Source organism: Notechis scutatus, chromosome 3 (assembly GCF_049901735.1).
Source record: "Notechis scutatus isolate UNSWTSFEM ecotype Mainland chromosome 3, rNotScu1.2, whole genome shotgun sequence".
Classification (NCBI taxonomy): Eukaryota; Metazoa; Chordata; class Lepidosauria; order Squamata; family Elapidae; genus Notechis; species Notechis scutatus.
The window spans coordinates 206,352,339-206,375,876 of NC_142011.1; the positions used below are offsets into that span (position 1 = coordinate 206,352,339).

The following is a 23,538-nucleotide window of genomic DNA, read 5'->3' on the forward strand; positions in this document are numbered from 1 at the left end:
AGGAAGAGGAGGAACAGCTGGGTCCAGGGCCTGAGACACGGATGCAGAGAAGGCAGAGGAGAGGAGAGCAGTGGAAATCTATGGGCTGGTCCTTGGGACGGAAGAGCCACCGCTGCTAGCGAAGCCCCACCCTAGCTCAGGGGATAATAGGCAGCGGCGGAGATGAATAGATGTGGCAAACAACTATTCCTCTCCCTGCCAGACGGACTTGTTAGCCTACGTTGAAAGAGAAACTTTTTGCCGGAGCTGTTGGAGTTCCTAATAAAGGAATCTTTGAGTTCACTTCAGAGGGTTTGTCGTGTTTGGAGAACTGGGTCAGAACAGTTGCATGGCAAATTAGTCGTGGCAAGTTGTCCTCTGCAGTGAGTTGGCCGCAACCAGTTGACTGTGGCTAGTTGGCCCAATTCGCATGTGACTCCCTTTTGTGACCTTCTGACAAGCGAATTCCATGAGGAAGCCAGATTCACTTAACAACCATGTTGCTAACTTAACAAATGATTTCCCTTTGTGGACTAATGCTTATAGCAATTTTTCTAAACGTGTCCATAAAAGCTCACCCTTCAGCGATAGAACTGCAACTTCGTCTAATTCTGATTGTAGTGTTAGTCGTCTTTCTTTCTTTCTTTCTTTCTTTCTTTTTTCTTTCTTTGCTTCTTTCTTTCTTTCTTTCTTTCTTTCTTTCTTTCTTTCTTTCTTTCTTTCTTTCTTTTTCTTTCTCTTTTTTTCTCTCTCTCTCTTTCTCTCTCTCTTTCCTTCCTTCTTTCTTACAATTTTTTTATTTGTTTTATTATATAAAATACAAAGGAAAATAAAAATAAAAATAGGAAATAAAGGGAAGGAAAAGGAGTGGGGAAAAGAGGGTGTGAGATACAAGGAGGGGAAAAAATGCATTGACTCCTGACTCTTCTTAGCAGTGTACGAGATAAAAACACTCCAGCCTCAACCTTTTGCTTTTACGCATTAATGTATAACTTGCCATTTCTACGACACATCTTTCTGATCAACAAAACCGAAGTCAACCGAAGTTTCAGTTTTCTTTTCATCACAAAGCACAAAATCCAGAAGTGACATCCAAATGAAAAAAAAGATTTCCGCTTTGAATAAAATAATCAATTTAACCAGGAATGGGATTCTGCCGGTTCGAACCGGTTGGAGAGAACCCCTAGCTCCAAAGGTCAGCTGGGAGTGAACCAGTTCGCTCCGTCCCGCCAGCCCCTGCGCTGTACTTTATCACCCCAGCTGATCAACGCAAAAGAGGAGATTGCCACTCCTCAGCTGTGTTACTCCCCCGAAGTAACACAGCAGGTGAGCATTTTTGCATTGCTCTTCACACGTGCACAGCACACGTCAGGCTTGCATGCACGATCACCAAACCGGTTGTTATACTGGCACCATCCCACCCTTGAATTTAACCGTTCTGGCTTTATCTTCCTTTGCTTTGGAAGTGGTATGTATTTCTATCCGCACCTTTGTGAACTCTCCCCATTTATATTCACGAGATTCATTGTATTCTTTCAAATTCGGGAGGGGGGAGGGAAAAACCACTTTTTTCTTTCTTTCTTTCTTTTTTCTTCTTGTTTATGATGAAAGCTTTCAATGGGTGAAACCTTTTTTTTTATTATTTTTTAAGTTCCTTCCTGGGACTTCCATGACATTTCCCAATACTGTCAGTGACACCCCAGAAAATGTACTACCGTGTTTCTCACAAAATAAGGCCGGGCCTTATATTTTTTTTGACCCCCCGAAAAAACAGCTAGGCTGTCTTTTTGGGGGTGACTTAATTTCCTCCCCCACCTAGGGCGGCCCATACACACGTACCTCGCCACGAGGCCGCTTCTATCGGCCAACGAAAGCTCCCCGAAGGCAGAGTCACCAGCCACTTCGATCGGCCAGTAGAAGCAGCCTCGGGGCGAGTGCACACACACACTCCCCTCGCCGCAAGGCCGCTTCTATCGGCCGATCGAAGTGGTTGGTGACTGCACTTGAGGAGCTTCCATCGCCCAAAAGAAACTGCCTAATGGCGAGGGGACATGGGCAGCCACGCCTCGCCCTGAAGCGGCTGGGGACTCTGCCTTCAAGGGAGCTTTCGTCGGCCGATAGAAGCAGCCGCGCGGTGAGGGGAGTGTGTTTGTGTGCTCACCCCGAGGCCGCTTCTACCGGCCGATCGAAGTGGCTGGTGACTGCACTTGGGGAGCTTCCATCGCCCAAAAGAGACTGCCTAAAGGCGAGGGGACACGGGCAGCCATGCCACGCCCTGAAGTGGCTGGTGACTGCACTTGGGGAGCTTCTATCGGCTATTGGGATATTCTAGCCTAGGCTACCTGCAGGGCACTCCTAAAGGCAGGTTTTCTCCCCCCTGCCCTTCCCCCCCATTTCTCTTCACCTCGTGTAGTTCTAACAAATGATGTGAGAAATGGTGGGGAAACGCATGGTTTAAATAGGCCTAAATTTTGGGGTGGGGCTTAATTTCACCTCATGCCTAGAAATCATGCTGGGCCTTCCTATTGGCGGAGGCCGTATTGTTGGAGAAACACGGTAGCATATTCGTGTGTCACATCAGTCTGATGGACTCAGAAAATAGATAAAGAGAGAATACTTCTCGTAGCAATTGATGCACCGTTGAAGCAGAAGGACAGATCTAAATCTCTATGTCAGGGGGCAAGGAAAAAAAAAACCCACAAGTTAAAAATAAGGCATTAAAAGATGAGAAGGAAAGGAAAGGAAAGGATCTTCCTGGTTTGAAATTATATTTTGCGGCTTGCGGTTTGTTTTGGATGAAAGGGTGTACAGCGCTGAGAAGCAGAAGACTCTCAGAGTTAGAAGGATGTGACCTGAAATTTGAGCGGCATGGATATATATACGACAGAGTCAAGGTTGAAGTTAATTTTAAAAATAGTTTCATTCACTTTCCTAAGATTGCAGATCACTCAAAGCGGTACATGCAGCCCAGAAATAAAACACAGGATTGCACTGGGGTCGCAGAGAAATGATGAACAGAAGCTGAACATGGAAAAGTGAGAACATCAGCCTGGCAACCAAATATACTCCACTCTCTCTGGGTTCCCTGTAGCTATCTAGGGTTGTGAAAGTTGGACATTAAAACAGCAAGACAGGAAGAAAATGGACTCATTTGAGCCATGATGCTGGAGAAGGCTCCTGCAAATTCCTTGGACAGTAAAGGAGACCAACAATCAAGTGTTGAAATGCATAACTTTAGCAAGGAAAATTCACAAAACTGTGTCCCGCTTATTTTCGTCATGTCACACAATAGAGATGGAGTAAGCAATTATGTTGGGAAGAGTTAGTGGTAAAAGGAAACCAGGCCGCCAAAGAACATGATGGAAGATATCTATGGAGATTCTCAGTCATTCCAGGTCATGGATGTCCCAAAGGTGCTTTTTTCAAGAGGCAACTGGACTTTCTGGTTTTAATTTGAAGATGTTTCGCTTCTCATCCAAGAAGCTTCTTCAGCTATGACTGGATAGTGGGAAATGGAAAGATTTATACTCCTTGCAGACAGCTGGTCATTTGTTTCCTTTTAGAGAATCATTGAGGCCACCTGGACACAGATGGACATACAACACAGATAAACCTCCAGGTGGCCTCAACCACCAAGGATGCAAATGTCCAGCTGTCTGCAAGGGGTATAAATCCTTCTACTCCCCACCATCTGGTCAGGGCTGAAAAAGCTTCTTGGATGAGAAGCAAATGTCTTCAAAGAAAAACAAACAAGCAGAAAGTCCAGTTGCTTCTTGAAAAAAGCACCTTTGGGACATCATGATGGACACAATAACTGCTGGACACCATCAAAGCTGACACCTTGAGCCAGAGAATAGAAAAACTCAAAGAAGTAGTGCAAGTGTCATGCCCCTGTTAGAATCTGACTCCGAGGGAGAGGAGGAACAGCCTACAGGGAGTGGGAGTGTGGCTCCGGAGGTTGTGGAGGAAACTGGGGAAGGGCACAGGCCGGCTGGGCCCATCCACTCTTCATCCTAAGGCACCCAGGAAGGAGTGGATAAGGGAGAAACGTGAATGGCATGGTCTATGGGGGAGGAAAGGGTCCTGATCCCCTTCATGGGCTGCAGCTGGGAGGACTGTTTAAAAGGACAATCTGCACATGGCCGAGTGCTGGAAGTCTAGTCTGTCCACTCTTATCTGAGTTTGGCGTCCTTCCCAGTGTGTGTATTTCGATATCTGTGAACGTGTTCAAGCTCTTATCCTGCCTTGTCTCATTAATTGCTTCAGTGTGGTTTGTGTTGTTTTTTTCTATTTATATTTTATATGTCTTTTGAGTTTGAATGGAATTTCTTCCTTTTCGCAACTGTTCATGGGGGAGTTTTTTCTCCAGTCAATGATAATTGGACCTTGGAGGCCAGGTTGAAGGAAATAAACGTACTTCACCTATTTTTGTGACTTTTATGACCTACCTATCATCACAGCAAGATGGGAAGATGTGGAGAGACCTGGCCCATGGAATCGCCAAGAGTCAGATGTGACTGAATGGGTAACATCATCATTATCATCCTCATGACAATCATCATCGAGAATATAGACTGGTTACAAGGCCAAGTTGTATCCAAAAACATCTTTGGAGATTTCCGCAGAAGAAGCAATCCTAGGCTGCATTAATACAGGGATAGGTTGAAGATCATGTGAAGTTCTAGTACCACTTTACAAAGTCTTGGTAAGACCACATTTGTAAAAGTGCAATTTGTTCTGGTCCTCAAAGTATGAAAAAAGTTGTTGGGACTCTGGAAAGAGTGCAGAAAAGAGCCACAAAAATGATTAGAGGGCTGGAGGCTAAAACATACGAAGAATGGTTGCAGGAATTAAGTGTTTTTAGTCTAATGAAAAGAAGGACTAAGGGAGACATGATAATGTCCCAATATTTGATGGGCTGCCACAAAAAAGAGGAAGGTCAACCTATTTTCCAAAGCACCAGAATGGAATACCCAATTCTTGCAGCCGTTCTTCGCATGTTTTAGTCTCCAGGCCTCTAATCCTCTTAGTTGCTCTTCTCTGCATGTTTTTCCAAAGTCTCAACGTCTATTTTGTACTTGGATATGTCTGAGTTCTATTACCCATTAAAACAATAGTTATGACTTTAAAGAAAAGAAATTCAGGGAGGAAAAAATAATTAACACATGGGGTTCAACTTACCTAAAGGTTGATATCCTTGCCTTGATGGTCCTCCAAAGGTATTTCTGCTACCAAACCCACCGCCATCAATGGATCCATAAGACATCTTCTTTGGACACTTCTGGAGGTAGCCTTCCTTTCAAGACTAAAACAAACAAGAGGAAAAATGTGAAACGGGCAGAGAGAACTTCAGAATACAGAGAGAAATAGAAAAGAACCAGGAAAAAAAAGTGTTTATGGGATCTTCTCATCTAAAGAAAGCCAGTGAACGAGAAATTCAATCAATATTGGCATATTAGTTTGGAATTGGGCAACTCAGCACCGCCAACTTGCCCTGGCAAACGCACATCACAGGACACAATTTAACAAATGGAAAAGTTAAATTAACTTCAATAGAACCTCGACCAAATAATAAAATAAAGAAAGTCAGTCCAGAAATGCAAGAGTTGCAATAATTTCGACTCAAACATGGTCACCAAAAATAAAAATAACTGAATGAAGTAATTAATACGGTGTTAAATTGTCCTGTGGCAAGTTGGTCAAATGGCCATCGTGAGTTGTCCCACAGAAAGTTGGCCGTGATGAGTGACCATGTGGCGAGTTGTCCTACCTAGACCCATCTTAGTGGGAGTAGCTACATCTTGTACATCTGTGCTCCATTACACCAACTGGCCATTACTATCTGTGACTGGAAACTATTTGTAGAATATACTTTATTTAATTTCCATAAGTAAAATAAGGAGATGCTTCACATATAAACAGAAACCAAAGGCTAAGCCCCTCTTATCAGTTTAGCAAAGTTATCAAGAAGTTCATACAATCACTCATTTTTTAAGCTGATGACATCTGATATATTACAGGAGAGAACTTAAGAATATCAGCATTGTCCTGCTGGAGTAGACCTCTGGCCCATCTCATCCAACACCGGCCAACCAAGTACCCAAGGAAGCACAAAAGTCTCTGAGTAGATGGCCTTCAAAAACAGGAAGGAAGGAGAAAAGGAAGAGCAATAGCACCTAGACTTATATACCACTTTACAGTGCTTTACAGCCCTCTCTAAGTGGTTCATAGAGTCAACCTATTGCCCCCAACAATCTGGGTCTTCGTTTACCCACCTCAGGTGGATGGAAGGCTGAATCAACCTGGAGGCGGTCAGGATGGAATTGCTAGTAATGGGCAGAGAAGGCATGGAGGGTTAGGGTTAGGCAGGAAGGAAGGAGGGAGTAAGTAAGTATTGGAGGGAGGGAGGGAAGGAAGAAGGGAGGAAGCATTGTATGGATGAAGGGATGGAGGGAGAAAGTTTAAACTTGAATGAAGGGAGGAAGGCTGATTGATTGACTGACTTACTGAAGATAAGACTTCAAGGATGGGTTAGGGTTAGGGTTATGTCTAGTCTAATGAAAAGATAGATCAGAAGTGACAAAATAGGAGTATTCCAATCAGTAGTGGGATTCAAAAAAATTTTTTACTACCGGTTATGTGGGCGTAGCTTGGTGGGCATGGCAGGGGAAGGATACTGCAAAATCTCCAGTCAGAGGTGGTATTTGCTGGTTCTCCGAACTACTCAACATTTCCACTACCGGTTCTCCAGAACTGGTCAGAACCTGCTGAATACCACCTCTGATTCCAATATTTCAAGGGCTGTCACGAAGAAGAGGGATGCAAGCTATTTTCCAAAGCAGCTGAGGGCAGGACAAGAATCAATGGGTGGAAACCAATCAAGGGGAGAAGCAACCTAGAACTAAGGAGAAACTATCTTAACAGTGAGGACAATTAACCAGTGGAATAACTTGCCTCCAAAGATTGTGAATGCTCCAACACTGGAAGTTTTTAAGAAGAGATTGGACAAACATTTGTCTGAAATAGTACAGGGTTTCCTGCCTGAGCAAGGGGTTGGACTAGAAGACCTCCAAGGTCCCTTCCAATTCTAATATTCTGCTGCTCTGTCGTTCTCCTCTACAGTGAGCTTTTGGACTGGGATTCACCCATGCACAGGGAAGGTGCAGCTGTTCCCAGAAACCTTTTTTAAAATCTTTCATTTTTAATGTTTGCTCTAACGCTTTCCTTCCTTTTTCTTCTCCATCTTTTCCTGGCAGGTAGGAATACAATAGCATCTGCTCTGGGACGAAGACTTTGGACTTCTACTACAGCATATGAAAATATCTGGCTGAAGTGAAAATTGCTGTTGGCATCATCCAAGAAGCCGAGGCCGAAGAGACGAGCAAAAATATCCCCTTGGCCTTTGTCACAGGAAACAAAGACACAATAAATCCAGTATTTTCTCGAGAACAAAAGATATTCCTTTCTGTCTCTTTTATCAGTGTTAAAAGCAGAGAACGATGGAAGAGTAAAAATCAGGCTTTCGGCTTCCTGGAAATGTATTGCTGAGATTTTATGATTGATTTATTAAACCATTTTTTTCTTCCTGATTTACTTATTGAGTTCTTCAATAATTTTTCTTTTTAATTTTTGCTCCTCTCAAAATTTCCCCTTCCAAAGAATGATCCCTTCCATCGTTCCGATAATCCCCTGAAATTCCCCTCTCCCCACTCATATTTATCTAGTAATCCTTGGAAAAGCTTGCCGAGAGAATTAAAAATTAAAAAAGGGAGCTCCGGTTCCAGAGAAATTGGCCCGCCGCGATGCTGAACACGTGAAATGTAAAAGAGAAGAAAAAAAGGGAACGTGTTTCTCTCTTATTGATGTATTTAAAAATACTGCAAAATGGGACCATTTTAATCAGAGGTGCCTCAAGGCAGATTACTTGGTAGCCCTGCCTGTGTTCGTATTATTTTCCTTATTTGATTTTACCCATTAACAATTTGGTTCCTGAAGCTTTAAAAGCAAATCCTAGCTTGAGAGCTTGATCGATGTAAAATCCTCTCCGGTCTACGGAGACGGCAGATAATTTACATGCAAATTAATTAATTAATTAATTAATGTGGGGGGGGGGCTCAATTTATGACTGCAACTTTGTGTGTGTGTGTGTGTGTCTTTTAATGACCCCGTCATCCCTGGCATCAGCGTGGATGTGGGCAACTGAATGGAGCTGAGCATTTACTGGCCAGATGCCCTTCCTGTTGCCAATGCGGAGTTCACAGCAAATATATTCACATTGTGCCCTTTTTCATTTTTCTCCCTTTAGGCAAACTACTCCTAGCTCCCGGCAATCCCTTTTTACTTCTCAACAGACCAGTGAGCTGTAATAAAACACTTTTGCCTTTGTATTCGAGAAACACTAATTGTTTGGCTTGGCTTCCCTAGACCCCAACAGTTGTTTAAAGATAAAAACTGCCTTTTTACGACCTTGTAATCCTTTAATTTGGGGTGGAGATGGGAGACTGGATGGAGCTGAGTGTTTACTGGTCGGATGTCCTTCCTGTCACCAATGCGGAGTTCACAGCAGATATATTCACATTGTGCCAGAGAGAGAAATTTCAGCCTCTACTTAGGACTGAACTCACAGCCTCCTGATTGTGAGGCGAGAGCTCCACCTCTATGCCACGGCACCGCCCTTATGACTTACGACTGCAACCAGATCCCAATATTTCTGTTGCTAAGCGAGATATCTGTTCAGCAAGTTTTGCCCCGTTTCTTGCCACGCTTTTTAAGTGAATCACTGGAGTTGTTAAGTTAGGAAAATGGTTGTAAAGTGAACCTGGCTTCCCTGTTGGTCACGAAAGGGGATCGCCTGACCCTAGGATGCTGAGACTGTCATAACTATGAACCGGTTGCCAATGCATCTGAATTTTGATCACGTGAACCTGGGAATGCTGCAACAGTTGTTAAGTGTGAAAAACAGTCATAAGTCATTTTTTTCCCATGCTGATGCAACTTTCAATGGTCAATAAAAGAACAGTTGTAAGTGAAAAACTACCAGTAAAATGTGATTATTTTAATCAGAGGTGCCTCGAGGCAGATACTGTAGACATTTAGGTCTATGTTCCCATTATTCGCCTGATTTGATCTTATTTGTTACAATTTTGTTCCGGAAGCTGTAAAAGCAAAAAATCTTAGCTACGGAGGTTCTCAGCCATCCTGGTTGTCCCAAAGGTGCTTTTTTTTCAAGAGGCAACTGGACTTTCTGGTTTTTCTTTGAAGACGTTTTGCTTCTCATCCAAGAAGCTTCTTCAGCTCTGACTGAATGGCTGGGAATGGTTTGTCCACCGCAAGGATAAAACACCCAGACACAAACTGAGCAATGTGGTATACACAGTACAATGCAGTGAGCCATGTGCAGTTCTGTACACTGGGGAAACAAAACAACCACTTCACAAACGCATGGTACAACATGTCAGAGTATATTCATGAACTGGAATAGAGCATGGTAACAAGGTCAGCCAATGAATAGGCATAGGAACTAAATCAGCCAATGAGGACTGTTTGGAAACTGAAACTAGAAGTAGCCTAGGCATGGCTCTATATTAAGCTCTGCAGCTCTGAAGCTATGTTAAGCTCTGAGTCTGTCTATTGAGAATGAAACTGCTTCTCTCCTCTGCTGTGTGTCTTGCTTGCCTGCTGAACTAAAGTGAAACTGATGTCTGTTTCTGAGCTCTTGAGTTGCTGTTCTGCTCTGGACCTGTAACATGTCTGCTTCTGTTTGAGTTTGCTCCATGTTGGAGAAATCTACAACGGGTATTGTAAAATTTACTTTATATGTTTATAAAGAAGTTTAATGAAGCCTGGAGCACCGGGAAACTACCAGAGGACTGGAAAAGAGCTGATGTGGTTCCCATCTTCAAAAAAGGGGGGGAAAAACAGACCCAGGAAACTATAGACCAATCAGCCTAATATCAATACCTGGGAAGATACTGGAAAAGATAATAAAAACACAGATCTGCCAACATCTAGAAACAAGTAAAGTAATAACTAGCAGTCAGCAAGGGTTTGTTAAGAACAGATTATGCCAAACCAATCTTATTTCATTCTTCAACACAGTGACTAAATTAGTAGACCAGCAAAATACCGTGGACATAATATATTTAGATTTCAGCAAGGCATTTGACAAAGTAGACCACAACCTACTTCTTAGTAAGCTAGAAAAAAATGGAATAGATAGCACCACCATTAGATGGACTCGCAACTGGCTGGCAAACTGTACTCAATGAGTAGTCCTTAATGGGTCTAAGTCTACATGGAGGGAAGTAAGCAGTGGGGGTGCCACAAGGTTCCATCTTAGGCCCAGTACTCTTCAATATCTTCATTAACGACTTAGATAAGGGAATAGAAGGGGAACTTACCAAATTTGCAGATGATACTAAGCTGGCAGGAATAGCTAACACCCAAGAAGATAGGGTCAAGATCCAGATGGATCTTGACAGACTAGAACACTGGGCCGTATCTAACAAAATGAAATTCAATGTAGAGAAAAGTAAAATCCTACACTTAGGCAAGAAAAAACAAAAGTACACATATGGACTGGGTGAAACCAGGCTCAATAGCAGTAACTGTGAGAGAGATCTTGGAGTCTTAGTGGACAACCAGCTAAATATGAGCAAGCAGTGTGTAGCAGCAGCCAAAAAAGCTAATGCAATCCTAAGTTGTATTAACAGAGGGATACAGTCAAGATCAAGGGAAGTACTAATACCACTCTATAAAGCCTTAGTAAGACCACACCTAGAGTACTGCATCCAGTTTTGGTCACCACATTATAAAAAAGATGTTGAGATTCTAGAAAAAGTACAGAGAAGCGCAACCAGGATGATTAGGGGACTGGAGACTAAAACATACAAGGAACAGTTGCAGGAACTGGGCTTGGCTAGTCTAGTAAAGAGACCAGGGGAGACATGATAGCGGTCTTCCAATATTTGAGGGACTGCCACAGGGGTCAAGCTATTTTCTAAAGTGCCTGTAGGCCAGACAAGGAATAATGGATGGAAATTGAACAAGGAGAGATTTAACCTGGAAATAAGGAGAAACTTTCTGACAGTGAGAACAATCAACCTATGGAACAGAAGTTGCCCTCAGAAGTTGTGGGAGTGCCATCATTTGAGACTTTCAAGAAGAGATTGGATTGCCATTTGTCAAAAATGGTGTAGGGTCTCCCGCTTGGGTGGGGGCGTTGGACAAGATGACCTACAAGGTCCCTTCCAACTCTGATTATCTGTTAAAGGAATCTGTTAAACCTCTGAGTTCCCTTGCAGCTCTATTCTGATTGATTCATTGAACTAACCAAGGAGACAACCAAACTGGAATTAAGGAGAAACTCCCTAACAGAGAGGACAATCAACCAGTGGACCAGCTTGCCTTCAGAAGTTGTAGATGCTCCATCACTGGAGGCTTTTAAGAAGAGACTGGACAGCCACTTGTCTGAAGTGGTAGAATGTCTTCTGCTTGAAGTTGGACTAGGCAGCCTCCAACATCCCTTCCAGCTCTATTCTCATTCAGCAAACCTTTCCTCTTCCCTGTGTTAGAGGAGTCACCCAACTCCATTACAGCCTGTTGAACTCATTCCTTCTTGTTGATTTATCAGACAGAGGATTGTTAAGTTCTCAAGCATGGCCAAGCAGAATTGCTCCTGTGCATTTGAAGGCCCCATAAAGGGATTTTATGTTTCATATCATTGCAATAGACTGACCCCTTGGCCTGTTTCTCTCGGTTCTGTTGAGTTATCATTCATTACCTGTGACTTCCTGCTCCATTAACTACCTGGATATCTTTCTTTGCCACTTAAAAAAAAAAAAAAACTCTCCCCTCTGTAAAATTGAATTAAGCTTCTAAAAAGGAAAAGCTATTTTCAGGATTTGAGGAAGGAAAGATCCCTGGATAACTTAAAAGAAGAAAAAAATGGTTCTGTGTATTTAAAAGAATAAATTGAGAAGGTTTGTGCCTTCGGGTCATTCTCAACTCCTGCTATCTGCCTGGAGTTGAACAGATCTAACAGAATCAGACCTAAGAGAATACTAGAGTTGAAAGGGACCTTGGAGGTCTTCTAGCCCAACCCCCTGCTCAAGTATGAGACCCTATACCATTTCAGACAAATGGCTGTCCAATCTCTTCTTAAAAACCTCCAATGGTGAAGCACCCACAATTTCTGACTGCAAGCTATTCCACTGGTTAATTGTCTTCACTCTTAGGAAGTTTCTCCTTAATTTCAGGTTGCTTTTCTCCTTGATTAGTCTCCATCCATTGCTTCTTCGTTGGTCCTTTGGAAAATAGGTTGACCACCCCCCCCACCTCCTCTTCTTTGTGGCAGCCCCTCAAAAGCTATCATGTTCCCCCTAGTCCTTTTCATTAAACTAGACATCCTCAATTCCAGCAACCATTCTTTATATGTTTTAGCCTCCAGTTCCCTGATCCACTTTAGTGCTCTTCTCTGCACTCTTTGTAGAGTCTCAACATCCTTTTTGTAATGTGCAATATTTTATTTATTTATTTATTTATTTATTTTTATTTATTTATTTGATTTGCCAATTGTTTACAAGATAATAAGTATAAGTGTATACATAGTTGTGAATACATGAAAAGGGTACATATAAGAAAAATAAAAGAATAAGAGAAACAATAGGACAGGGACGGTAGGCACGATGGTGCTGACCAAAACCAATATTCCAAGTGTGGCCTTACCAAGGCATTATAAAGTGGTTCTAAACACTTCAAGAGATCTTGAAGTGCAAAGCTGGGTTCTGCAGCTTCCGAAATGTTTTTGATGTGATATGCTTTCGCTAAAACATATGACGAACGGTGGCAGGATTTGGGTTTGACTAGTCTGGAGAAAAGAAGGACTAGCGGGGTCATGATAGCAGGATTCCAGTATTTGAGGGGCTGCCACAAAGAAGAAGGGGGTCAAAATATTCTCCAAAGCACCAGAGGCCAGGACAAGAAGCAATAGGTGGAAACTCATCAAGGAGAGAAACAACTTGGGATTGAGGTGAAACTTCATAACAGTGAGGACAATTAACCAGTGGAACAGCTTGCCTCCAAAAGTTGTGGGTGCTTCACCATTGGAGATTTTTAAGAAAAGCCTGGACAGCCATTTGTCTCAAATTGTACAGGAGGTTTAGCAGAGGTCTCCTCTGAGAGGAGATTTCGAAGTATTTCTAGCAGGACGTCCAGATCCTTTAACAGCTTTGTTCTCTATTGCCATCCGTCTGGTAAACTTGCAAGACTCGTTTTTCCCGCCATGTACATATATAAATTAAAAAAAAAATAGTGTCTTGTCTCTCAATGTCATAGAACATATGTGGGTCCATGAATATTTTTTATTGATTTATTGATTTATTTTGTCATGTTTGTGTAGTGTTTATTAGAGAGCTGCATGCAATGAAATTTCATTTTAACGTATGCCAATTAGGGTACATTCAAAGCAGAGATGGTATTCAGCAGGTTCTGACCAGTTCTGGAGAATCAGTAGCGGAAATTCTGAGTAGTTCGGAGAACTGGCAAATCCCACCTCTGACTGGCCCTGTCCCCATCTATTCTCTGCCTCCTGAATCCCAGCTGATCAGCTGGGTCTTCTTTTGTTGCCCTGCACAGGAGAACGGAGCTGGAAAGCAGGTTAGTGGGGTGGGGAGGGAATTTTGCAGTATCCTTCCCCTGCCACTCCCACCAAGCCATGCCCACAGAACCGGTAGTAAAAAAAAAAAATGAATCCCACCACGGATTCAAAGTGACAACAAAGTTATTCTATGTCTCTAAGAGGCTGGACTAGAAGACTTCCAAGCTTTATTCTAGAGTACGGCATCCAGTTTTGGTCACCACATTATAAAAAAGATCTTGAGACTCTAGAAAAAGTGCAGAGAAGAGCAACCAGGATGGTTAGGAGACTGGAGGTTCAAACGATTGCAGGAACTGGGCCTGGCTAGTCTAGGGAAGAGAAGGACCAGGGGAGACAGGAGAGCATCTTCCAATATCTGAGGGGCTGCCACAGAGAGGAAGGGTTCAAGCTATTTTCCAAAGCACCTGAAGGCCAAACAAGAAATAATGGGTGGAAACTGAACAAGGAGAGATTCAGCCTGAAAATAAGGAGAAACTTTCTGACAGTGAGAACAATCAACCCATGGAACAGAAGTTGCCTGTTCTGGGAGCTTCATCAGTGGAGGCTTTCAAGAAGAGTTTGGATTGCCATCTGTCAGAAATGGTGTAGGGTCTCCTGCTTGGGCGGGGAAGGGGGGTTGGACTAGATGACCTACAAGGTCCCTTCCAACTCTGGTTATCTGTTATCTAATTGGTTGATTGATTGATTGATGAATGGTAGGGTGTGTGCCATGTAAATGGTCTTGTATCTTGTATTTTTCTTTTTTCTCCCCTGCGTGTTGAGGAGGCATCTTGTCCTCAATGCCTTTCTGCCTGAATTGTTCACATAAGTACCTGCTTTGCAGTTGTTTAGTTTGTTGGGTATTAGCTGGGTGGGAGGCAGTTTTCCTGGCAGATCAGTGGTTGAGTCATGCAGGAGTTCTGATTCTGTGTGACTCTCTTTACACACACACACACACACACACACAATACTAGCACAGAAGTGTTCCCACTGCAAACTTTAAGGTTCGCCATTCTATAAATGGCCTTGTCATTTTTCCTCGGCTAATTGATTCAAAAAAAAAAGGAAGATGGAAAGGGAGTGAGGAATGATTAGGGATGGTTCTTTTCCCACTTTCTTTTAATGTTGCTAAGATGCTTTTTCAACAGATCTTTGGGAATGCAGTTTTGCCCCGGACGGCCACCCCCAGAAAGGAAATTTGTGGAAGAGAATGTCAATTGGTGGGAGGGAAACGGGCTGAAGTTTAATAAATAGCTCTAGAAGTGGGAATGTGGATTGTGTACCTTCCCCTTCACAGGAAAACGTATTTTTAAATCTGGAAGAAAACTCAGAATCCTAGAAAAGAATCCATCGCCTTCTTATTAGTCAAAGTTTCTCTTGGTGTGGTGGGAGTTAGAATAAGAAGAGAGATATGGGACTAATACAGGGAGGGGGAGGGGGCAGGAGGGGGAGGAGGAGGTAGTTAGTTGTTTTCTTGTAGACATTTCATGACCCAGCTAGACAACATCAACAGTGCTAGAAGGGAGTAGAGTTTGCAGAATGGAAGAGATGCTCTCTGAATTGGCCGTTTGCTGGGAAACTTTTGATTATCCAACTAGGTAGCATCATCAAAGCTAGAGGGAAGGAGGAGGAGGAGGAGGAGGAGGAAGGAGGAGGAGGAGGAGGAGAGAGGAGGAGGTGAGGAGGAGGAGGAGGAGAAGGAGGAGTTGTTCAGAAGACAGCAACTCAAATTTCCCAAAGAATCATCTTGTCTTACGCTGGGATAGCTACATTTGAAGAAGAGTTTGAAACTGGAGAATCGACTTTATAAAATAGAAATTGGTAAGAACCAATCTGAGAGAAGAAAATGTCAAGAGAAAAAAATTCAGATCCAGCCCACTCCTTGATATTTCCAACTGCAACCCAGTTTATTTTTTTTTTCTATTGCAAGGTATCATTTGAAGGGCATACTGTAACGGGAAGGGTAATGCTGCACATCACGTGTCTCAGAAGAGCTTTTTAATCGGCAGAGAATTATTGCTTCCCAGGACACTGAGAATTTGTTCCAAGTTTCTCAGAGTTTTCACAGAAAAAGAGAATAACAGAGTTGGAAGGGACCTGGGAGATCTTCTAGATCTAGTCCAACCCCCTGGTCAAGCAGGAGCCCCTATTCTGGTTGTCCAATCTCTTCTTAAAAACATCCAGTGTTGGTGCACCCAAAACTTTTGAAAGAAAGCCATTCCAGCGATTAGCTGTTCTGTCAGGAAATTTCTTGTCAGAGTGTTTACATTGTGAGACAACCCAGGAGCAAAACACAGGACAAAGAGGCTTTCTCTTTTAACAGTGGTTTATATACAAGACTATTATATACATACATACACACATTAGGCAAATACCAGGCAATCAATCAACTCTACACTGAGAACTACAATGGAGAGAGAACATGAGGAGAGAGATGCTCTCACATGGCCTCCCTTATATAGACAGCTTCTTAAAGCAGCAGTACCCTGCTGACTCATCCTCGGTTCATTCATCTGGGCTTACAGCCTTACAGCAGCTGATCAGCTATTAAATTATATTACATTACATTAATATTTCTCCTTAATTCTAGGTTGCTTCTCTCCTTGCTTAGTTTTCATCCATTGTTTCTTGTCCTGCCTTCTGGTGCTCTGGAGAATAGTTTGATCCCCTCTTCTCTGTGAAAGCCCCTCAAATGTTGGAAGACTGTCCTTCTGCTGACTCTTATCTGACCATCAACTAGACTGCTGTTCTCAAATCTCCTCTTCCTGTCCCTTCAGGACATTCTCCCCATTAGAAGATCATACTTTGCAGAACCTCTGTTTTGGTCCCTGGTCCTTTGTTGTCAATGGTCCTCCCAATCTTGGTCTTTCTCCTTTCTCATGGCTCTGGTGCTTTGACTCCACTTCCATGTTCAAATCTTCTGTGGGAAGGCTTGTGTCAGCTTTGGAAGCCATATTTTATTTAGAAACTTCCACGCTACCACATTCTAGTGCCTGGGAATTTGGGAGGGGGGATCTTACAGAGACGTGGAAGTACAGACCTAACAAAATTCTTCTTCTGAATCAAGGAAAAGCCATCCTGCACCTGGGAAAGGAGTGGTTGGAGGGATGTCTCCAGTTGAGACAGCTGGTGATTGGACCATGTGATGGTCTGATGGTGTAGAGGATGGGTTTTAGATTTTCAATTACGAAGGGAAAACCCAGAACTCTCAGATTCGGGTTTTCCCAGACGTGCCAATATGACAACTCTAATAAAATGGACCATTGAGAAAATGCTTGTCTCGGAGCCTATTGGTTTGGAGTTTATTAGTTGGAACGGGGACAACTTGGCTTAGCAAGAGGAAGATGTTGAGACTCTAGAACGAGAGCAGAGAAGAGCAACAAAGATAATTTGGGGACTGGAGGCTCAACATATGAACGTTGCAGGAACTGGGTATGTCTAGTTTAATGAAAAGAAGGACTAGGGGAGACATGATAGCAGACTTCAAATATCTCAGGGGCTGACAGAGAGAGGAGAGGGTCAAGCTATTCTCCAAAGCTCCTGAGGGCAGGACAAGAATCAATAAATGGAAGCTAATCAAGAAGAGAAGCAACTTAGAACTAAGGAGAAATTTCCTGACAGTGAGAACAATTAACCAGTGGAACAACTTGCCTCCAGAAGTTGTAAATGCTCCAACACTGGAAGTTTTAAAGAAGAGATTGGATAACAATTTGTCTGAAATGCTATAGGATTTCCTACTTAAGCAGGGGGTTGGACTAGAACAGTGGTCGCCAACCAATGGGCTGGAGACCACTGGTGGTCCGCGAGAAAATTTTGGTGGTCCACAGAGAAATGTCACCAAAGCAGCCCCCAAAGCAATTAATCCAGGCTGCACAGGAACACAAGGCTGTGCTGCCCACATAGCCCGTGGGAACCTAAGGCCTGTGTTGCTTGCATTATGAACAACACGAGGTAGTGAGGGGAGGGGGGAAAGGCAGAGGAGAGGAACTTGCCCCACGTGCCTTGCCTGGCCACCGGGCTGCTTCTTTCTGCTTCTTTCTTCTGTTGCTTTTGGCTGCACACAAGGAAAGCAGCAAAACGTCTTTCTCTCCCCCAAACTCTGCCAGAAATGAGTCTTTGGGACCCTGCAAGGCATCCTGCTCCAAGAAGCTGCGCCGGTGCAACAAGTCTCACAAAGACTCATTTCTGGTGGAGTTTGGGGGAGAGAAAGAAAGACTTCTGCTGCTTCTGCTGTTTTCCTTGCATGAAGCCAAAAGTCTCTCTCTCTCTCTCTCCCTCTGAGAACAGAGTTGGAGACGGTATCCTGTGATCCCAAATAAAGAATGATTGATCAGTAGGAAAACGGGGTGGTGAATCTCCCTGTAGACTTTTGGGGGGATTTTCCCAGGGTCTCTGGTCCATGGGATTTAAAATTATGAGTTTGGTGGTCCCTGAGATCCAAAAGGTTGGCAACCCCTGGACTAGAAGACCTCCAAGCCGCCTTCCAACTCTATTGTTACTCTATTCTATCTAAAGACCTGAAATGATTTCTCCATCAGGGTTTGAACTGGGTCCCTTGGTTTTGTTTCTGATGGGTTCTTCCTCCTGCTCTTTTTCAGATGAAGATGATGAGTCCAGCTTGGCCAGGATTAAAGCTGCTTGTAATCTTGTGGGAATTCACAGACATTGAACCAATTTCTTCGGTCCTTGGTGGGAGACAGCAGGAATCCACTTCAGACCACAGCCAGTGATAACTGCACAAGGTACATAAAGATATACCTGTTGCTAGGCAACAAATCCCTACTCAAATGAGCCTGCCATAGATTACCTTAATGTAAAGGTGTGCTCTCCATCATGTCTCCTGTCCCTCAGAAAACGTTCCCTGGCAAAGATGTCACCTAAGATCAAGCTAACATCTTGCTCAAGGTTTCTCTAAGACACACAAATAAACCCTGTTCCCTCTGCCATTCTTTTTATGGAAGGCCGATCATTGAACCTATGACCCCACTGAATTGGTACATGTTCCTGACTTGACCTCTTCTCCAATATGTACATTGGTTGTGTAACAGAGGATTCTGCTTGGGTTTTCCAAAGAAAGATAACTAATGTTTGTTTACCTGGGAAAGGAGAGGGGAGGGGGAGGAGGGGAGAAAAGGAGAAGGAGGAGAAGGAGAAGGAGGGGAAAGAGAAGGACAAAAAGGAGGACAAAAAGGAGGAGGAGGAGGAGGAGGAGGAGGGGAGGAGGAGGAGGAGGAGGAGGAGGAGGAGGAGGAGGAGGAGGAGGAGGAGGAGGAGGAGGAGGAGGAGGAGGAGGAGGAGGAGGAGAAGAAGAAGAAAAAGGAGAAGGAGAAGGAGAAGGAGAAGGAGAAGGAGGAGAAAAAGGAGAAGGAGAAAAAAGGGAAGGAGGAGGAGGAGAGGAGGAGGAGGAGGAGAAAAAGGAGGAGGAGAAGGAGTAGAAAGAGAAGGAGAAGAAGAAAAAGGAGGAGGAGGAGCCTTTGTGTGCATACCACAGACATCAGGTTTCAAAAATCATGAAAACACACAATTGAGAAACGTTTTCAGCATTCAGGCACAAAATATAGGAAGGATGAGCACCGAAATTTTCATTGTTCCTCATTAACACTTCCTTGCACGATGCTAATTAGGAAGGCAACGAAAGTACATCATTCTTTTTTAAAAAAATATAGCCTTTTGATTTTTTTTCTTTTAAAGACTGAATGTTTTTTGTGCGTTTATTGTTCCCTCTTGTAGACAACCGCTACTATTGTAGGAGCCTCATTTGCATTGATTGGTTAACCATTCTTTGCCCGCCTGCCACCCAATGGCACCCAGGACAGTTAAATAGAAAATTAATTATTATAATTAATAAATACCATGTGGAGCTGAGGTAACACAAGAGCACCAATGCCTTGCAATCTGCAATTACATAATTGGGAGGAACTCAAAATACTAAGAGCAAAACTCTCAACGCAGAGATGAGACTTCCATTTTAACACCCCTATTTATGCAGGTGTCAAGCTTCATTTAAAACTGGGAGATAGTGCAGTTAGTCCTCGAACTTGCGACCACAGTGGAGAGCCTGACATTTCTGCCGTTAAGCGAGACATGGGTTAAGTGAATTTCGGCCCATTTTATGGCCTTTCCCGTCACAGTTGTTAAGGGAATCATTGCCCGGTTTTAGGCGTGGCCACGGTGAGCGTGGGCTAGTCAGCTTTCCTCGTGGCCTCCGGTCAGGCAAAAATGGCCTCCCCCAGGCTCCAGAGGCCAGAAATGGGCCTCTTTCTGGCCTTCCAGAACTTCCGGGAGGCCCATTTTTACCCCCTCGGGCTCCAGAGGCTTTCTTTGAGCCTCCGAGAAGGCCAAAATGGCCTCCCAGGGCTCCGGAGGCCCTAGCTGGAGAGCTTCCAGAGCCCAGCGAGTAAAAATGGGCCTCCCGAAAGTTCCAGAAAGGCCAGAAACAGCCCCATTTTGGGCCTCCGGAGGGCCTCCATTTTCGCACTCTTGGAGACTCAAGGAAAGCCTCCAGAGTCTGGGGAGGGAAATGGTCCTCCCAGAAGTTCTAGAAGGCCAGAAACAGGCCCATTTTTGGCCTCTGGAGCCTGGGGGGGCAGTTTTCACCCACCCGGAGGCTCGAGGAAAGCCAACTAGGCCATGCCCACCCAGCAACTGGGCATACAACCAGTTGCTGAAATTTTTGAAGCCCACCTCTGCCCAGTACTCTCTAATATCTTTTATTGAGCCTCCGGGAGGGCGGAAATGGCCTCCCCGGGCACCGGATACCCACCGGAAGCCAGAAACAGGGCCGTTTCTGGGCTTCTGTAACTTCCGAGAAGCCCTGTAGTTACATGGCATTCAAAATGGGCTGCGTGGGGACTCCTGGGAGGAGTGGGGCAGGGGTGGGATTTACCAGTTTGCCAAAATGATAAAATTAGCTACCGGTTCACATGAAGTTAGGCCCCTGGTACTGGGCCTAAGACGGAGCCTTGTGGTACCCCACTGCTCACGTGTGGATGTATCCATGTGGATGTATATACCATTTGCCTATATATACCATTTATACTAGGTTGATAATTGTGGATCGTGAAATCTGCAGGTGTTGGATTCTGGAAATAGCTCTCTTTTTCTCGTCAATAAATTCATGTCAAATCTCAATGTCCCTGGTTCAGAGCTGCCCGTGCCTAAAATAAACCCAACATTCCACAGGCAATATAGAAATAACCATGCCAATGGGGTGGGTATATAAATATATAGGTGGGGTTAGATTCAGAAGGTCTGTTTGAACACATGATCCTCAGAAGACTTTGGTGGCCTTCAAGTATCAGGAGTGAAAAATGTGATTCATCTTCAGCCCACCGAGTGAGGAAATATCCCAAAATGACGTTGTAACAGACCTCGTTCCTGAACCCTTATGGATGTTCGGCTATTTGTGATTCAGCAAGAACAGCAACAACAAGGACGGTTAGGATCAGGCATCCCAATGAAATTGTGTTTTCCTTTGCACATACATGAGTATGGAACAATTTGAACGCATATGATTGTGGAGTTTTGTGGCTCTCTCAATGAGGAGGGAGGGAGGGAGGGAGGGAGGGAGGAAGGAAGGAAGGAGGGAAGGAGGAAGGAAGGAAGGAAGGAAGGAGGAAGGAAGGAAGGAAGGAAGGAAGGAAGGAAGGAAGGAGGGAGGGAGGGAGGGAGGGAGGAAGGAAGGAATGAAAGGAGGGAGGAAGGGAGGGAGGGAGGGAGGGAGGAAGGAAGGAAGGAAGGAGGGAGGAAGGAGGGAGGGAGGGGAGGGAGGGAGGGGAAGGAAGGAATGAATGAATGGAGGGAGGGAGGAAGGAAGGAAGAAGGAAGGAAGGGAGGGAGGAGGGAGGGAGGGAGGGAGGGAGGGAGGGAGGAAGGAAGGAAGGAAGGAAGGAAGGAAGGAAGGAAGGAAGGAAGGAAGGAGGGAGGAGGGAGGGAGGGGGAGGAGGGGGGAGGGAGGGAGGGAGGAAGGAAGGAAGGAAGGAAGAAGGAAGGGAGGAAGGAAGGAGGAGGGAGGGAGGGAGGGAGGGAGGAATGAAGGAAGGAAGGAAGGAAGGGAAGGAAGGAAGGAAGGAAGGAAGGAAGGAAGGAAGGAAGGAAGGAAGGAAGGAAGGAGGGAGGGAGGGAGGGAGGGAGGGAGAGGGAGGGAGGAAGGAAGTAAGGAAGGAAGGAAGGAAGGAAGGAAGGAGGAGGAAGGGAGGGAGGGAGGGAGGAAGGAAGGGAGGGAGGAAGGAGGGAGGGAGGGAGGGAGGAAGGAGGGAGGGGAGGGAGGGAGGGAGGAAGGAAGGAAGGAAGGAAGGAAGGAAGGGAGGGAGGAAGGAAGGAGGGAGGGAGGGAGGAAGGGAGGGAGGGAGGAAAGGAGGAAGAAGGAAGGGAGGGAGGAAGGAGGGGAGGGAGGGGAGGAGGAAGGAAGGAAGGAAGGAAGGAAGGAAGGAAGGAAGGAAGGGAAGGAAGGAAGGAAGGAAGGAAGGAAGGAAGGGAGGGAGGGAGGGAGGGAGGGAGGGAGGAAGGAAGGGAGGGAGGGAGGAAGGAAGGAAGAAGGGAGGGAGGGAGGAAGGAGGGAGGGAGGGAGGGAGGGAGGAAGGAAGAAGGAAGGGAGGGAGGAAGGAGGGAGGGAGGGAGGGAGGGAGGAAGGAAGGAAGAAGGAAGGAAGGAAGGAAGGAAGGAAGGAAGGAAGGAAGGAAGGAAGGAAGGAAGGAAGGAAGGAAGAAGGAAGGGAGGAAGGAGGGAGGAGGAGGGAGGGAGGGAGGAAGGAGGAAGGGAGGAAGGAAGGAGGAAGGAAGGAAGGAGGGAGGGAGGAAGGGAGGAAGGGAGGAAGAAAGGAAGGAAGGAAGGAAGGAAGGAAGGAAGGAAGGAAAAAGGAAGGAAGGAAGGAGGAAGAAAGGAAGGAGGAAGGAAGGAAGAAGGAAGGAAGAAGGAAGGAAGGAAGGAAGGAAGGAAGGAAGGAAGGAAGGAAGGAAGGAAGAAGGAAGGAAGGAAGGAAGGAGAAAGGAAGGAAGGAAGGAAGGACGGAAGGAAGGAAAGAAGGAAGAAGGAAGGAAGGAAGGAAGGAAGGAAGGAAGGAAGGAAGGAAGGAAGGAAGGAAGGAGGAAGGAAGGAAGGAAGGAAGGAAGGAAGGAAGGAAGGAAGGAAGGAGAGGTTATTTCATTACAAGCACTCTCTGTCTATGGAACATTGAATCATAGGGCTGGAAGGGGCCTTGGAGGTCTTCTAGTCCAGCCCTCTGCTCAAGGCCTTACACCATCACAATCCAATAGCTGTTCTGTCTATTACAGAATATGAAATATATTTCTATATATAAAAAAATAGGATTGTCAGCAGGGATATTTTTAAAAAATCAGCCTGGGATGGGCTGCCATAAGTTCAAAGCCATGTCCAAAATCTTCATACATGTTGCATGTTAACAAAAAGGGGGCAGAGCTTCAATCTCATGGTCACAGCGAACATCAGAACATATCCCCCCCCTCCAACCCCCTATAGAAACCTGGAGTGGAACATAGGTTTAGTTGTGCCTCAACTGATAGTCTATTTAATGTCGTTCAAGGATGCAGAAAGAGAAACAATACCAATTAAACTATTTCTCGATCGGTAGTGGGAATATATATATATATATATGGCCTTCAGCTTTGTTCGGGTATTTTCCCACGTCATTATAGTTGTTCTTTTAAAGTTGTAGCAACGTTTCAGCAGAATCTCATCTGCCATCATCAGGCTTCTGTATTGTGTCCGTCTGTGGGTCAGACTTTTACAGTGGTTTCAGATTTAAATTTGGGGCAGCCTATTGCTGTGCCAGAATGGTTTTTTCTTCATCCTGGTTGGTTGGGAGTCTTGGTCTGTGTTTATTGGTCTCGGAGTTTGCTGTGTTCTGCTTGATGGGTGTCTCTGATATCTTCTGTCTGTTTTTTGGCTCTTTTTGTATCTTGATT

General features: G+C 44.6%; 1 protein-coding gene and 1 long non-coding RNA gene across 5 annotated transcripts in view; both read right to left on the reverse strand.

Annotated features, from left to right (window-relative positions):
- LOC148131573 (uncharacterized) overlaps positions 1–23,538 on the reverse strand; it is an 819,361-nt gene that overhangs the window by 628,321 nt on the left and 167,502 nt on the right. The window lies entirely within an intron of this gene.
- TSNARE1 (t-SNARE domain containing 1) overlaps positions 1–23,538 on the reverse strand; it is a 286,328-nt gene that overhangs the window by 215,922 nt on the left and 46,868 nt on the right. For all 4 annotated transcript variants that reach the window (XM_087962260.1, XM_087962261.1, XM_087962262.1 and 1 more), the window contains one exon: positions 5,161–5,284. In XM_087962260.1, coding sequence (XP_087818386.1) covers positions 5,161–5,245 — 85 coding nt within the window. In that variant the 5' untranslated portion in view covers positions 5,246–5,284. The remainder of the gene's footprint in view (positions 1–5,160; positions 5,285–23,538) is intronic.